At 41.7% G+C, this 16,472-nt stretch overlaps 2 protein-coding genes across 2 annotated transcripts; both read right to left on the bottom strand.

Annotated features, from left to right (window-relative positions):
• Positions 1-5,074, bottom strand: drc1 (dynein regulatory complex subunit 1 homolog (Chlamydomonas)). The gene is made up of 16 exons (XM_070849890.1): positions 5,068-5,074; positions 4,779-4,842; positions 4,035-4,147; positions 3,688-3,871; positions 3,477-3,614; positions 3,173-3,259; positions 2,971-3,093; positions 2,614-2,741; positions 2,369-2,503; positions 1,849-2,260; positions 1,504-1,593; positions 1,338-1,418; positions 1,127-1,260; positions 793-939; positions 584-696; positions 1-382 (listed from the first exon to the last, which is right to left on the bottom strand). Coding segments are annotated over exons 1-15 (1,947 nt in total). The 5' UTR covers positions 5,070-5,074; the 3' UTR covers positions 1-382; positions 584-587.
• A 6,134-nt stretch (positions 5,075-11,208) lies between these two features.
• ostm1 (osteoclastogenesis associated transmembrane protein 1) lies at positions 11,209-16,472 on the bottom strand. The gene is made up of 6 exons (XM_070849150.1): positions 15,996-16,472; positions 15,606-15,720; positions 14,719-14,816; positions 14,518-14,628; positions 13,924-14,089; positions 11,209-12,729 (listed from the first exon to the last, which is right to left on the bottom strand). Exons 1-6 carry the CDS (start codon positions 16,422-16,424, stop codon positions 12,674-12,676), a joined length of 975 nt encoding a protein of 324 aa, XP_070705251.1. The 5' UTR covers positions 16,425-16,472; the 3' UTR covers positions 11,209-12,673.

The raw sequence follows: 16,472 nt of genomic DNA, 5'->3' as shown, positions 1-16,472 counted from the left end.
TGATTTAATGAATGCTTTATTTGACAGAGAATTTAAATCCTTTTGCACATACTCTGGTGGTTTCACATACGCAAGCTGTCCCAGCTCTGCTGATTAGGACAGCTACTAAGAATTATTCGGGTCCTGGTCCTGGGCCCGCTGCTCTGCATGTTTTAGTCGTGTCCCTGCTCCAACACACCTGATTAGGAAACGTCTAAAGCATGCACGGCAGGCAGGGAGTCCTCAGGACCTGGTTTGGGAAACACTGGTTTACTGTATAAACGGCCAATAATTTTCTCAATCACTGATTCGTCTTTTGGTCTATAAAATGTACATCACAGGTTCCCACACCTCCAGCTGTCGTTGCCCGAAAGTCCAGAACCCAAAGATGTTCAATTTACCACTAAAATGTGACAAAGAAAAGCAGAAAATCTTCATGTTTATGAAACTGGAACAAGAAACGAACAATGTAAATGCTATTAAACTGCTGTGTTGTGCAAATTAGCTTACTGTGTAACTATTTTTCTATACTACCGCCCCCACCCTCACTGAATGTCTGTAAAACTGTGACGCATATGAGAAAAGCAAAGACACAAACACTAACGCGCTCAGACTCCTGAGTTGATCGACTGTTGCAGCAGCCTCCGCAGCTCTGTGTTCTGCTGCTGCAGACTCTGAGTCTCAGGGAGGAGCTCAGTGATCTCCGTCAGGACGGCACTGCAAACACAGACAAGAAGCCAAGCGCTCATTCAGCTACAGAGGGATGTTTGCTTTGTGCATGTGTGTGTGTGTGTGTGTGTGGTTTTTACTCACTGGTACTGCTTCAGTGTGATCTCCGCAGCATCCCACAGTTTCACTCTGTCCTCAGAGATGATGTTGCCCATTCTGTTCCAGTAGACTTCATCCTCTGAAGTATCCCGGCTTAAAATATGCTGAAAACGCTGGCGGGCTGAGCTCTGCCTTAGAAAGCACCAGGAGCACGTTAGGGTCATTTTCACTGAGGCGACACACGACCTCAACTAGTGCATCAAATAATTTCATGTTCAGATCACACAGACCATATATCTGCCTTCGTTGGCATGGAAACACATAGCGAAGAGTGACACGATGCTCATACATAAGTGGTTTAAATGAGTGCTGGTCTTACTTGGACCTCATGAGCTGCTCGAGGAAGATTTTCAGAGCGGGGATAATATAAATGGGATCAATGCGTTCAAAGGTCATAGAGTCTGTGTTTTCGTCCTCGTCCTTCTCACTGGATTCCCCTGAAGCACCAAGAGCCTGCAGCCACACAGAACACCGATAAAGATGTAGGAACAGAAACTGTACACAAACTGAGCTGGAAGCTCCCCCCTCACCTGCTCTCTCTGCTGACGTTGGTTATACTCATATAAGAAATTAGCCAACTTGGGCAAATCCTCCGCCTCAATGCCAAAAGACTGGAAGAGAAAACATGTCCGGTTGTTCAGTGTTTGCTCCACGCAGTCTAACAACACACTGAGGTGTTCCACTGCATGAACTCACATCAAGGAGGAAGCCGAGCTTCACCACATACTGCTCCTCCCTCTCCAGGGGAGCCAGCGTGGTCAGGAGTTCATCCTCCATCAGGAAGACCTGAGATGGGAGAGAAACAATTGGCTGAAGATGCTCGTCACATAATTTCATAATATTGGATTTTTTCAAGCTGCTGTGACTAATACTCAATAATCATACTGTAACATTAGAATTCTGAAAGAAAAGCCACAAAATCCACCAATCAGCACTTCTAAAACATTTATTAACAGGCCCATTCCCTCGTCCTTTTCTGTACAAACCTGTGCTTAAGAAACTCTTACTGTGATAAACATGGATCTTGAACGTGTCTCTCACCGCCTCATCACACAGCAACTCCATCACTGCCTTCTGTATCTCCACCGTCAACTTCCCATCATCCACCTCTGCACCGTCCTCACTCTGCGCTGCGGCCCCCTCCTGGCTGCTTTCCCCATCCGTGCTCTCGTCGTCTGTCTCCATCCCGGGCCCAACTGAGCCGTCCGCCATCTTCTGACTGCACTGTCCGGTTTGAAACAACTGGGAGGCGTCCTGGCAGCTGCGTTTCTGGGGCTGGATGGGACTGGAGAGACCCATGAACGCCGCAGGAGGGCACTTCCAGGCTACGCCGAGGGGCTGCCTGCAGATCAGCGAGTCAGTGAGCAAAGCCTTCTCCACTAGCTGCTTCACCTCTGCTTCAACCATGAGCCACATCTTCTCAATCTTCCTGGCATCGGCGACTGCAGAGTGCCTGTGAGAAGGGAAGGAGGGGAGGGGGTGGAAGGAAAAGGGAGGAAGAAGAAGAGGTAAGTAATGGTGCAGCATGTCAGTGTGACTTTAAACTGATGGGACGACTCACTTCATTTTCTTCTGTATGTCTTCATATTGCAGGATGCTGCGTTGGTAATTGTCGTAGAAAGACTGACTTGACTTTGCCATCTGTTTCTTTTGAGTTTTAATCTTAATCAACAGGTCATTCACCTCCGTGCTCAGGCTGAAACACAAAGCCGTCACAAGAACCAGAGAGTCAATTGAATATAAAAATGCGCGTGTGTGTGTGTGTGTGTGTGAGAGAGAGAGAGCGAGAGAGAAAGTGTGCACTACTTATAGATCCTGCTCTTCATCTGGTCCAGGTTGAGGGTGTGTCTTTCTGAGTCATTTTTTGGTTTGATTAGTTTCAGGTTCGTGATCATGGTGGTGGCCTTTAGCTGCTGATGCTCCCTCACCAGAGCCTGCAGACACGAGACTGGGACTTAAAGCCTCTCAACACGGGACTTTTGTTTGTCAAATAGTGAGCCATTTGAAACGTAATCACAATCACAATCTTCTATATTTCTTATTATTCTTTCTCCATCAATCAAATTCAAATTAACATCAAAGGAAGATTCTGGGTTTTTATTAAAATGAACTCATGGCAGAAAAGCTTCACTCAAACGATGATATCGTGATATTTGTGCAAACCTGTAACTTTGAATTCTTGTCTGTCTGCATGTAGCTGAACTTTTCGTTAGTATCCAACATCAGACTGTGAATGGTTGCTTCATACTCCTTCACTTTCTTCTGCCTCTCCGTCAGCCACACCAGCTGGAAACAGGTTCCATATGTTTAGACAGAGGGTTGGTATACGTGGCCTGCGTGTGTGTGTGTGTGTTGGTATCCTGACCTCTTTGTCCCAAAGTTCCTTCATGTATTTGTCCCAATCGGTCTTGTCTCTTGTGAGTAAGACTTCAGTTTCCTCCTGATAAACTCTCTACCAACAACAAGTGCAGCCATTAGAATCAGTGACATCTACATCCATGCTCTGAGGTTATACTAAGGGACCGTGGTGCTTTGAGTTAAATGCTAACTTCAGCACGTTGACACGCTGATGTTTGGCAGGTATAATGTTTACATGTTCACCACCATAGTTCAGCGTGTTGTAATTACTACACATTTAAAGCTGCTTCTTGATCCCGATCTGGTCCTACCTCCATCTGGGCCAGCTCCTCCCTGTAGGCCTTTGTCAGGGTTTTCATCTGCTCCTCCATCCTCTCCATCATCAGGTCCAGCTCCTCTGCCTGCCTCCTCAAGTCCTTAACATAGCGATCATCTCCGACCTTCAGCTCCTGTTCAGACAGCCGGTGAAATGAATGGACGAGGCCCTCAGAAGCTTTTCCTGAGAGTATATGATAGGTTTACCTGTTGTAGGTCATTTATGAGCTGCTTCTTGTCGTCTATGAGAGCAGTGCATAACTTCTGCTGGTTGTTCAAGGCCTCCTGCAGCTCCTGAGGGATCACCTTCTGCTTAGCTATGGACCACCCTTTGGAGATCTCCTCAAATTTTTCCTGGCTGGATTTTACATCAGTCTCCAGCCGCTCCAATCTGAACCAAGAGGGACAAACAAGGTGGCAAGCATGAGGGAAGGAAGACAAAAGGGGAAGGATGGTGTGGGGGATGTCACAAGTAAAACTGCCCCTTATGGGTTTTTCCCCTGGTTTAGGACAAAGGTAAGGTAGTGTTAAAGGTGATAAAAGTAGAAAATTACCGAAATCTGCAAGCTTCCTCCAAGTCCGTCCTCCTCATCGACTCTTTGGCGTCAACTGCAGTTTGGATGTTGGTCACTAATGTCTGCAGATCTCTCTGCAGGTTGATTATTCTCTGTGGAGTGATCAGCTAACGTAAGAGATGACAGCTTCTATTCATGCTGTGGCACAACATTAGGTTGATCTTATCTACAGGTGAGTGGAAGTCCAGGTAAAATGTGTCCAGGTAAAATAGTAGCTCACTATAATAGCAATAATATCATCAGAGGCTATTTTCAACTGATATAACAGACGATAACTAACAGTTATTATCAGGTACTAAAGTTTGAAGGTCTGGGGAAAAGTTTTCAGACCAACAAAGTCAGGGTTTTTAAAATACATATTTTAAGTAACCACGCTGTTTTAAAAGGTCAAAATATGACTTATGGGAACCTTGTAAGTGTAAGCGTATTATTCTTATTCTGTGTGTTTTGTGTGTTTGATTTTGAATGATTTTGTTGATGATATCATTATTATTCATTGTGTTGAGTGGTTAGTAATATATGCTGCCTTGTTTTCTGGACAAAGATCACAGTGGAATACTGATGAGTCTCAGACCTCACTGAGTAATCACTGACATCCTTTTGTAGCTGGGTTCTATATATGTATACTGGGTCCCCACTGATTAAAATGGTGACTTTTGTCAAACACTGACTAATGAAACCAGAGAGAAAAAGGACACAGAAAGTTTTGGAAACTTAACAAACCTCTCCACTCTCCCTCTGTTCCCCCTCCTCCTCCTGAGGCTGGCTGGGATCCTGTGTGGAGACCCTGAGGATGTACACTAGGTTTAGCAGGTGTATTTAGACGAAAACCAAACCAAAGCACGATAAATCATAAAAACTGAAGTGTGTGCATTTTATTAACCCGGTTATTATTACAAATAATAAGTAGGAGTCCATGCAGAATGAGACATATATTAGAGTAACCACTTTTGCTAGTGCTTCGGTAGCTCGTGTTTCTCAGTATTGACAGTAAGGAGTTAGCAGCTCTTACATAGACGCCTCCTTTTCCTTTGGCTCCTTGTCAACTTCCTCCATGTCAGCAGTATGTTGTGTAAAAGTTACTGACAGAAATTGTTAAATACTTTAGTGATAAAGATAGAAAAACTACCGTTAGCAAAAACTACCGTTTGCAAAAACTACCATTAGCAGGTTGCAGCACTGTGTTTGGTAAACGTTGCTATGGCGACAGAGCCTTCTGATGCCTTCACTGACACCTTAGTGAAGTCGGAAAATAGGGACAGGGCAACAATGTTTTTTCTTAACACATCCATCTATCTATCTATCTATCTATCTATCTATCTATCTATCTATCTATCTATCTATCTATCTATCTATCTATCTATCTATCTATCTATCTATCTATCTTTTTGTACTAGCATAATCTAATAATGATAATAATAATTAGTCTTTTTATGATTATTAATTTAAATACTAAGGTCATGAGGCATAGTTATATAATTATAATAATAATAACAATATTATTATTGTTATTATTATTACAATTATATAATACAGCTCCTCACTCTGAGTGTACATGTTGTTATATGTTATTGTTGGTGGTAGTAGTATTATTAGTATTATATAATACATCTCCTCACTCTGAATGTGTTATATATTATTAGTAGTAGTAGTGGTATTATTTGTATCATTATTATTATTATTATCATTATTATTACTTTTGTGTTTGAAGTTTATTCTTATTCTTTTGGAGCTGTGTGTAACAAAAAGCAATTTCCCCCTGGGCATTATTAAAGGAATTCTGATTCTGGTTGTGATTGTGATTATTATTTTAAATACTAAGGTCATGAGGCATAGTTTGGCTGTCCATGAGCAGATGCTGAGTCACTAATACAGATCAGATGCACCATGTCAATGTCAAAGTGTCAACAGTGCAGCAGCAGCAATGCAGAGACAGAGAAACACTATTGGATCATTGATCTTATCATATATGACTTTGTGATGCCATCTAGTGGCAGAAACCCTGGTTATGATAAAGCTCCGCACCTCCTGGCAGGTTTGGGTCTACACAGCACCAATATTATCAATAGATGTCTTTTGTCTTCAAAAATACCATTTTCTAGAGTGACACTTTTTAACTGGAGAGTTCATGTTCAAAGACAACCTGAGCTATAAATCCAGTTGTTCCAGTGGTTGGATTAAGTTATGTCAACATTAAGTGGAAATTTACTTGAAATGACTTTATCATAAATGCAAAATTCCACAAATAAAGTCCTTCATATTAGGTTGAATGCCAAGAGTAGAGTAGAGTAACTGGCAGCTACAAATAAGGTCTGCCGGGCTACTTTCAAAGACTTTATGTGAGGGATAACAGAACTTGAGAACAAAATAGATCCAAGAAAATGTAATACTTCAAGGGAAACTTACTGTCTGCAGAAATTATGATAATTGATAGAAGATAAGATAAACAGCAACCGTTAGTCTAAGCAACTGATATATTGATTGCAAAGGTTTAAAGTGGAGAATTAAACAGTAAACTCAGTTGGATCTGCAAGTTTTAATGTTCTCTACATGATTATGTGCCTTTAATTATATGTTATGTTCAGAAGCTGACTTTAGGTGGCGCTACTGTCATGTGATCGAAACCTTCCTCATGTTCCACAAACTAACATCCATGAAGTGTTTCATTTTTGAGAGGCAGCATGTTTTACTCACATGCAGATTCAGCAACTATCACTCTCTCTCTCTCTCTCTCTTTGTGTCTGTCTGTCTCTCATGTGTGCTGTTAAAAAAATAAAAAAAATAAATAATCCAGTGGCTCACTCACATGCACACTTCCTAATTCACGCACACACACTCAACACAAATGATAAATGTCTTCTCAAGCTGATGGCAAGATGGGCACTCTCTGGCTGGCCTCACAAACAAACCCACACGTGGGTCAGATGTTCTTGCCCTAAGGAGCGCCCCCCCACCGACCTTCCCACCCCACTTTCCTGCCTGTTGGCAGCTCTCATGCTCGCGCCCCCCCCCTCCTGGGGGCACCTCGCCGCTCTTTTGGCCTCAAGTGGCCTCAGTTGCTGCTGAGCCACAATGGATGTAAGTCAGCCAGCAAAGGTTTCTGACATATGATCCAGCATCTGTGATGTCACCAACAGCTGACTTGTCATAAGACCTTTGTGAAAGGGGGGAAGTGAGGGATGAATGAGGAGAAGGCCTTATTTTCAACAGACCCTTTGCTGGAACGCTGAGTGCTTTTGCATCAAGCTGCTGAGATTACAAACTGAATGACTGCCATTAGAGAGTGATTCTATAATCTATCATAATACCATAAGCTTGGGATTGACAGACTTTGACCCCACTCGCAGGTGTATAATAAGCCCCATTCACTCTGCATATGCTCTGAGAGAGAGGCAGCGTGTGTGTGTGTCTGCTAAGTCCTACCCCCAGGGGCATATGTTTACTCCTTGTTCAACAAAGCATCATATTCATGGCTCGGGGGTTGAGAGGTGCATAATCTAAGCCTGACCTTCAGCCAGTTAACTAACTGACAGCTTAGAGTGTTGGTGGTGGTGGGGTTTGCATAACAACTTAAGCCCTGACTAACAGTTTCTTAATATTGCCATAACGAAGGAGACATTCGCTGGTTCGTAACACGGGATGCACTTCACAGACTGTAGGAGAGTGGAGGGTGATTGTAGAGGACAGCAGAAAATTCAAAGGTATTTAGTCTAGAGGAGGCCGAGACCTTGTCAAAGAACAAAACAGTCATTTAACAAGAATTAGATTTAATAAAAGCAAACTGAAGGCCAGATCAGAAACAACATGAATGAAATATGAAATAACCTGGCCTTGTGTTAAGGTAACGTCTGCAAAGAGAAGTATGTTTTCGCCATCTATTGCAAACAGGCACACCTGTTTTTTTCTGATTTTCCAAGGTTTTCTTTGCCAATATTACCCTGTTACCTCTAAACTTTTAAATATTAAGAGAGAGTGAGGGATACTGACAAACACAGATTGAGAAAGACAAAGAGGCTACGACGGGGAAAAAATAAGAATCCATTCATATGTTGCCTCAATAATTGTTGCAGAAAATAAAATGATCTCAAGGTCCATGCAGTGGAGGCCACTTGTCAGCCTCTCACAGTCCTCAGTGCTCATCAGGAACGGCCTGAGGGAAAGTTTGCGTCGCCATTTAGCCACTAAAAAAACATCAACAATCGTCAGTTCAGCTTCAGCCGTTCCTGCTGCTCTCCCTCGTCAGCTTCAAGGAAGTCAACTAACCAGTTCACACATCACACACAGCAGAAAGAATGAACGGCTGCATGATTTTAGTGTCTGTGTGTCAGTTTTTACAGCCCATTCAAGAGAAATACTTTTTAATTTTAGTGACAAATGTTACACATAATTGATTATTTGGTCAACATGTTAACTCTACTTACATTCTAGCAATTAATTGATTAAAAAAAGTTGTATTTATTCAAACTGTTGGAATCCAGTTTAGGAGTAAAACGTTGCTTTTTAGAGTCTTTTTGCTATAATTCTCCGGCATTTACTATGAAATTACAGTTATAACTATACTAACTAACCCACATATATATACATATATATATGTGGGTTAGTTAAGTCCCTGAGCACTGCTAGTGTACTAATGTTAATGGATTATTGCACCAACACATTTATGACAGTTTGGATGTATATTGATATGCAATAACTGTGATAATTATTTCTTTTGTAAGTGTATCAACTGTCCATTTGTCTTACAGTGAGTGAGATTTGAATTGTTTTCTACTAAACTTTCAATACAAACCTCAGCACATTTTATTCCCACATTAATCCAGCTGAGAAGTGGAGCAGGCACGGAGATCAGGACACGAGTCCGTTTACAAAATCATGTTAATTTCTTCCACATAAACTGTCACACTTACAGTAGAATTATTCTCAAAGTCATTTTTCTTATCAAAGCACTTGTGAGTGGATTAGGTGTACAATAATTATATGTGGCATTAGGCCATGATTACTGGTGGATTGTATTTTTTTTTTTTTTTTGTTGCTGCACTGCAGTCGAGTCAGTGAGAAGTTAAATAAGCTGCCAAACACACACACACACACATATATTATGTAGCCCATACAAAACAATACATGTAGCTCTAGTGCTACTCAGACATGTAAAAGTGTGCACACTTGACACATCAGTTAAAATTAAATATGCTCTTGTTGCAGTAAACTACAAAAAAATCAGAGCCACAGTTTTCAGCTAAAGATTAGGAAATTCAGCCTGTTAACACTCACATCACAAAAATACTGTCCAGCTGACAGAGGAGGGACCAAAAACCAAAACTGGCCTATGAAAGATGAAGATCCTCGGTATGACTCACTCACTGTACAGCCCCCCAGCTGCTCAGCTGGTGCATTTGTTTTAGCCAGATGTGAAGCTCTCAGGTGTAAATGTGAGAATTTAAAGCAATCCATCGACTATAATGAGTTAATTTGTTATATAGGCTACTAGGCTAGTTACTCCAGTACTGTACTTAAGTATAGTATGGAGGTACTTGAACTCTGCTACTTTATACTTCTACTCAACTGCATTTCATGGGGAAATATTCTAATTTTTTTATTCCATTACATTTCATTCCCATAAACTGGAGTTACTGCTTACTTTTCAGAATAAAATAGGACATATGAGACATCACTTAATCAAATATGCTGCACTGTTTTAGATTTAACTACTAAATATAGATAAAATGAGCTCCACCTCAACCAGCCATAATATAATGATAATGATAATACACTGATTAGGCCCATCCTGCTGTCCATAATGAGGATTTTCTTTTTTTTTTTTTGATGAGCTACTTTCTGTGCATTATGAATAAGTAACATTCTCCATTTTTACTTATTAGTGAGGCATTGCCCCTCTCACTTGGATTAATTATCAAAATATTCCAAAAAGTGTTTTCAGATGTGTAAAACTAGCCTTCTCAGATTTGTCAGATATGGTTTATTCGTAAAAAAAAAACAAAAAAAAAAAACTTAAATTTAAAACTTAAAATTATATCTACTCCTGATCCTTAATGAAAAATCTCCAAAATCTATAAATATGCAATTATGGTTCATTTCAAAAGTTAAACTACAACCCAAGATGTGTCCTTCTCTCTCTTCAGGTTTCCACATCACACTTTGATTGGCTGCATGTGGGTCTATAGTTTGCTTACAAACCAGCTGTGATGTGACAAACTTGTAAGAGCTTCAGCAGATGTGTGGAAACAAACTGCACACACACACACACACACACACACACACACACGTCATTGTGCAGCTCAAACACCTCCAGCGTGCAAAATGAGCTCCACCTACCACATCATAATTGTGCCGACATGTTAACGCATCTGTGATAATAATCCAAGAATAAAAACAGAAAGAAAGAACTCTGGGAGCAGCTCCATTCATTCTGCTAGAAATGGCCCAGACTTTTACTAAAGCAAACTTCCCCTTCTTTTATTTTGCTGTCTCACTACTTTTATTGGGGTAAATCTCCAGCTTTTCCACCGGCTCTGTCATTCACGTGGCGGCCTCCGGCTCATTTTACCGGGCGTTTTTCGTGACTTTCAGCCCCGCTTAGAGAGCCGATGTGCCTCAGAAAAGCAGCGAGGCTTAACGGGAATCAAATCTGTCATTCTTGAGCTGCGGGCCGCTCAACAGCCTCCACCGTGCGGGAGCGCGGATGAAGCAAAAGCCCGTGTTTTTAGCGGCTCTGCTGGCCGCAACCGGATCATATGACTCTGCATATCCGTAAAGCTCTTAGACCTGCTGATGGCCCGCGGTGGCTGCGCTCCACAAGACCAAAAAGCCAAAGGAGTTTAACGGATGTGTTGCTGCGATTATTCGGCCAAGTATCTTTATCCCACATTTAGATTAGCTGCTAATGACGGAGGGGGGGAAAAAACCTCGTTGCAAGAAACGCAAGGACACGTAACCTGAGAACAAGGGCCATTCCTGTGTGGAGAAACAGATTTAACCACAATACAACATGCACTCATTAGGCACAATGTAGCTGCAGCCACTCTGCTGGAGTATTTAGACCCTTATGGTGCCAATTCAACAACAGAAAAACACTTCCAATAAAACATCTGCATTCAAAGTAGGCAGGTCTTAATATTTTATTTTTATTTTTCATTTTTCGTGATTAGCGCCTTTGAGTGTTGTATTAGTTGTAGATTGATGTGGGGCCCATTATAACTAGCTCACACACTGTTTGGCAGATTTTAATGATAAAGGTGCATCTTTTACTAGATCATGATAGACTGTGTATGCAAATGTTAAAGTTGAATGTGACTAGCAGCAAAAAGCACAATATTTCCATCTGAAATAGAGTGAAGTAGATATTCATGTAATATTGCATATTAGTCCTTCATTAAATGTACTTTCCACCACTAGTTGCTCCTCTCAGAATAAACTAAGCAGTGGTTAAATGACCGTACATGCATCTGCAGGTTGTCTCTGCCATACAAATATTTATTAGGGCTCACGCATATAAAATCAAGGTTTACATTACTTCACTGCAAATGCATTTCTAATAGGCAAAACTCATCAGTGCACCATTCATACCTCATAAAGGAGACTTCACTGTCATGAGCAGTCAGGAACCCTTAACAAATGAAGTTAAACATCGGCGGAAAATGACAACAGAGCACATTAAAAGCTTTATGCAATCACAAAAAAAAAAAAAAAAAAAAAAAAAAAACTCTGACTGGAAAACAGGTAACATCACAGTGTGGTACTTTTGGAGAGCTCTTGCATTATGTGTATTGTGTCTTTATTTACTCCCACACCCACCGCACCCCACTGATGTGCACCCCCTCTTCTTCCAGCAGATACATGTCACCACTAATGGACATCAAGTGCTTCCTTTTTGTAGCTCTCTTCGGGACATACATTAGAGCCAAAAAACCCATTTCTCAACCCATAAATAGAGCACATACACACATTAGCTCACTTGCACACACGCATGCATGCATGCACGCTCACACTGCATTCAAGCCACTCACTCTCTCTAGCGACAGCTGTGTGTCTCAGACTGCAGGATGAGCTGAACAACCTGAAGATTGTGAATGAGTAGAAAGGAAGGAGAGGCCAGGATCTGAATGAGGATTTACTAGCGTACTGCGCAGCAACATGAACAACCATCTGATTAGTACTTTCTACAGTTAGAAACACTCCAAAACAGGTGCCACTTAGTAGAAATCCAAAATGTCACAATATTTCACCAAGTAAAGCTGATCAAAGACTCAAACCATTTGTGCAAAAGTAAGAAAGGCTCAAGAAAATATGAATTTTGTGAGTTTTTGTTTCATGTGTTCCGACACCATTTACTACATTTTGAGAAGAAGGTCTTAAAGAAGCAAATGTTGAATGCACCCATTTCGCTCTCAGCTTCATTTATCTAGATCCTTGAAGTCCTCTGAATACTGATGGATATCACAGCCTCCTGAAAAGAAACAGGGGACGCTGCTGTTGGGTCCTTTACATTCATGGTCAGTCAAAACTCAGGCACGAGATGCTGAGGAGTCAAAATCTTCTTCCAGGTTAGAACTTGCGATAAAAGGATGCCGTCCTTCATTTTAGTCATCACCCGTCCCTCCTCAGCTCAGTTTGTCCTGGATGTTCATCAGAGTGGTGTAAGACTTTGCCCGTTTGGCTGTAAAGACACAGAATTTACATTAAAAAGTCTTACTTGAGGAGTTAAATTACTGCTGTGGTTTTATTCTTTAAATATTCTGGTAGCTTAACTACGAGATGTTTGTTGAAGAGCTTTAAATGAGTGCATGAATGGTCTTCAGAGACGAGCCAAGATGGCCATGATAAATGCACACTCTTGAAGGAAATAACATTTGCAGTTTCTTACCCTGAATCTCCTTTTTCAGAATTAAAACACATTTACTTGTATTAGGGAACCCGAAAAAATATACATATTAATAGTACAACTGCAGATGTGTATTCAGAGCAGTGATGTACAGTGACAGAAATAAAATGAGAATGACCCAACAAGACGTCAGAAGATAAAAAACTGAGGGGGTGTGACACTCATGGAGATACTTGATGAGAAAGTTAATGGCCTTGTGATGTTATGGTCAGTTTGTCTGTCTTAATTCTACTCTTAGATGAGTCTCAGTAAATCAGCAAACCATAATGATAATACGATCAACAGAATATTAATTTCATAGATGTTTATTTGAGTTGTTTATCTTTATTTTGCTTGTTTCTCAAATATTTACACTCCAAATTCATTCGGATTAGTCACTGTAATTCTCAAGTGGAATAAGTGTTTCCCCCCATGTGGAGAACCGCAGATTATCTGCACATAACTCACGAGGCAGGTCTGAACCCCTCAAACATTTTAAGAAAATTCTCACTACAAGAACGTGAAAAATTCTGTTAAACCACTCTTACATGCTACCTACAAACAAATCTGGTCGTACAAGTGGCTCCTGCAGAAGCCCTAATGTGTCTTCAAACATCACAAGCCATTGTGTTGTACTAAACAGCTATCCCCCCCTCCACCATATACCCTGACAGCTAAAAATAAATAAATATAATAATAAAAGTTCCTATTTTCCTCAGTCCTGGGAAACACTGCCCGATCCTTCAAGGCAACCAACATACACAAAGAAAAAAAAAATCCTCCACCTTTGTCTATGATCCAGAGGTTTGCAGGAGGCAACCCCACTATGCTTTAGAACAACCTAGAACACCCACCGCCCCTTCCTCCATCCCAACCAAACCCCAATATCACAGTCAGCCGAAACCCACCCCCCTCCCCTCCACAAAGACCCCCAAACCCCGTCAAAAAATCTCTCCGTGTGACAATGGGCGAATTAAGCTGGTTACTCACGGTGTATGAGCTTGCGTTTCTTTTGTTCGGAGTGAAGGAAGCTGCTCAAGTAGAAGATGATGGGCAGAAAGAGCATGAAGCTGGACACAGCGATGACAGGCACCGTCTCCTCGCGGGGGAAGGAACAATTGAAATTCTTACTCCACAGTTTGCGGGTCATATTCATCTGAAACGAAAAGTGCCAAAATGCAACATAAGCTTCAGCTGACCACAGTTACAGAACACTGGTACTATTAATTCACCAGGCTAAATATCCACTTATGACAGCAAAAAGGCCATAACGAAAAAATCACCCTCCCTGTCTCCGCACAGACCCACAGACCACTGACTGGCCATCCAGAGCTGCAAGAATTCAATTTACAAAAATATTAATATGAAATATTATTGAAGTGTTTTGACAAAAAAACGAAAAGAAAGTTGGAACACTATTTGAAATCCATCTGTTGAGGGAGGCCATAAGACAACTTAAAGTGAGTGAGGACTCGTCTAATCGTCCTTTAGTGTCTACAGATTCCTCTAGGGGGTGCAGCGTTCTCTCTTCCCATATTAAAAGAGGAGTTGTTTATATCTCTGCTCCTGACATACAGTACATACCGCGTCTTCTATGTCAATGCACAGAGTATGATTCTTCTCCATGCTGCCGTACAGCAGATTCACATCTCTGTATGTGTTCTTACAGTTTTTGCACAGCTCTGAATGGTTCCCCTGAAACGACAAATGGAGAAAAAGAGTTATATTCTGAACACAAATTCATAATAGAAAGATTGAGACATTATTGTGTTCTTTGTGGCGCACCTGTTGATACTTCTCAAAGCAGGAAAGAGTTTGGTTGAGGATGGTCATGAAGTTCAGCGTGTCATTGGTCAGGCTATGGAATCCTTTACTGATGCAATCTGCACAACAGGAAGTAAAAACAACCATCAGTTTGGCCTATTTATTCAATGAGAGAGGATGAATGAAATCAAGATTCACAATAGATAACTTCCCACATTTGATCCATGATCAGAGACAGCTTTCAGTAATTTAACCATCGTTACATCAGCTCTTGCTTACTGTTCAATGTCAGCGAAAAGGCGGATGCTCAAACAAACTAGAGCTAAAGCAGTTAGTCGCTAAATTCATCATTTCACTGATAGGAAATTCGACTGCAGTTTGGATGATTACTGTTTAAGATGAGAGACATTTAAAATGAGAGCGTTCCACCTTCTCAATTGTGAGGATTTGTTGCACGTCTTAGTCTTGTGTGACAGTAAACTGAATATCTTTACATTATGGTGTGCTGGATGTAGAAAGCAAATTATTTGAGTCATTAGTCATTAGTAGAAAATAGTGTGGAAATCTACTAAATCTAATGCAGTTATCTCAGAAAGTCACAAACTGATTCAAACTGGCTACTCATAGTGCTGAAGACTCTGCCCAATAAAACGAAAGTCACATACGTGACCTCTGCAACATCCCGTGTGTCCACTGCCTGTCTAATTGAAGTGACCTACACAAAACATGGAACTAAACCAAATGCTGCTGCTTCTTCTTCTTGACCCTGCACTCTGACCCCTGCGGTCAAACGCTTGTCCACGTGTGTGTGAGTCACAAGCTCAAACAAAGACAGACAGAGTCCCTGTAATTCAGATGTGTCTACTTCAGAAACCATTGAGGGCTTTGAATTCCTGCAGGGCACTTACTGTCACAGTCTGATTTCCTCCAGACGACTTCCACGTTGCTGTACAGCAGATAAACCAGCATGAGCCGATCACTGCGCAGAAGGCTGTCCCTGCAGCTCTCATTACCAGGACCCACCTGAGGACACACAGACACACTCACTGACCTCCTGTCTGCACGTGTGTTACAGGTGTTTGGATTCCATTTTGACTGACGGATCAGATTGTTGTTTATAGCAACTAAAGCAGATGAATTAGTGCTTCCTCAAATGCATCACCACCAGTCAGTCACATCACAAGACTCGTGATCACGAGACAACAGCGCATCAACAAGGCCTGTCTGCTTTGTGCAGGCAGACTGCAGCGTCACTGTCAGCTGAAACACAGTAAAATGGCTTGGTGTGTGGCACGTACCTGGTCCGATGAGATGTTGTTGTAGGTGTCGATGAGGCTGCCATACCTGGAGAAACAGTTCTGGCAGACCTTCACAGGTCGAGCAGCAGGCACCAAGCAGTTCACATAGGCGACGTACCGCTGTCCGAAGACGTGGAGCAGCTCGCTGCAGTAGTCACTGATCTCCAGGTCCTCGGGGAAGGAAGAGAGCAGATTGAGGGAGAAGACGGAGTTCACAGCGGGTTTAAACACGGGCGAGTTCGCCACAATGTCAGCAACAGCAACAGCAGCAGGGTTCACGGGCGGGAGTTGTTTCTGTTTGTCCGCTAAATCTGAAACGGTGAGGTTTACTCCGTCGCTAGAAACGAGAGCGTAAATATTTAACACTAATAAAACCCAAAACGAGCTGTTTTTGCTGAAAGCCATGGTCGAAAGCTGGGATTTAAGCATCTGTTCCTCTTCTTTCACTCCAAACAACCCATGATTTCCTGCTTTTCG

The sequence above is a fragment of the Pempheris klunzingeri genome, chromosome 18, assembly GCF_042242105.1.
Source record: "Pempheris klunzingeri isolate RE-2024b chromosome 18, fPemKlu1.hap1, whole genome shotgun sequence".
Taxonomy (NCBI): Eukaryota; Metazoa; Chordata; class Actinopteri; order Acropomatiformes; family Pempheridae; genus Pempheris; species Pempheris klunzingeri.
The sequence above is the reverse complement of the archived record's forward strand: the minus strand, read 5'-3'. Positions and strand labels throughout refer to the sequence as shown.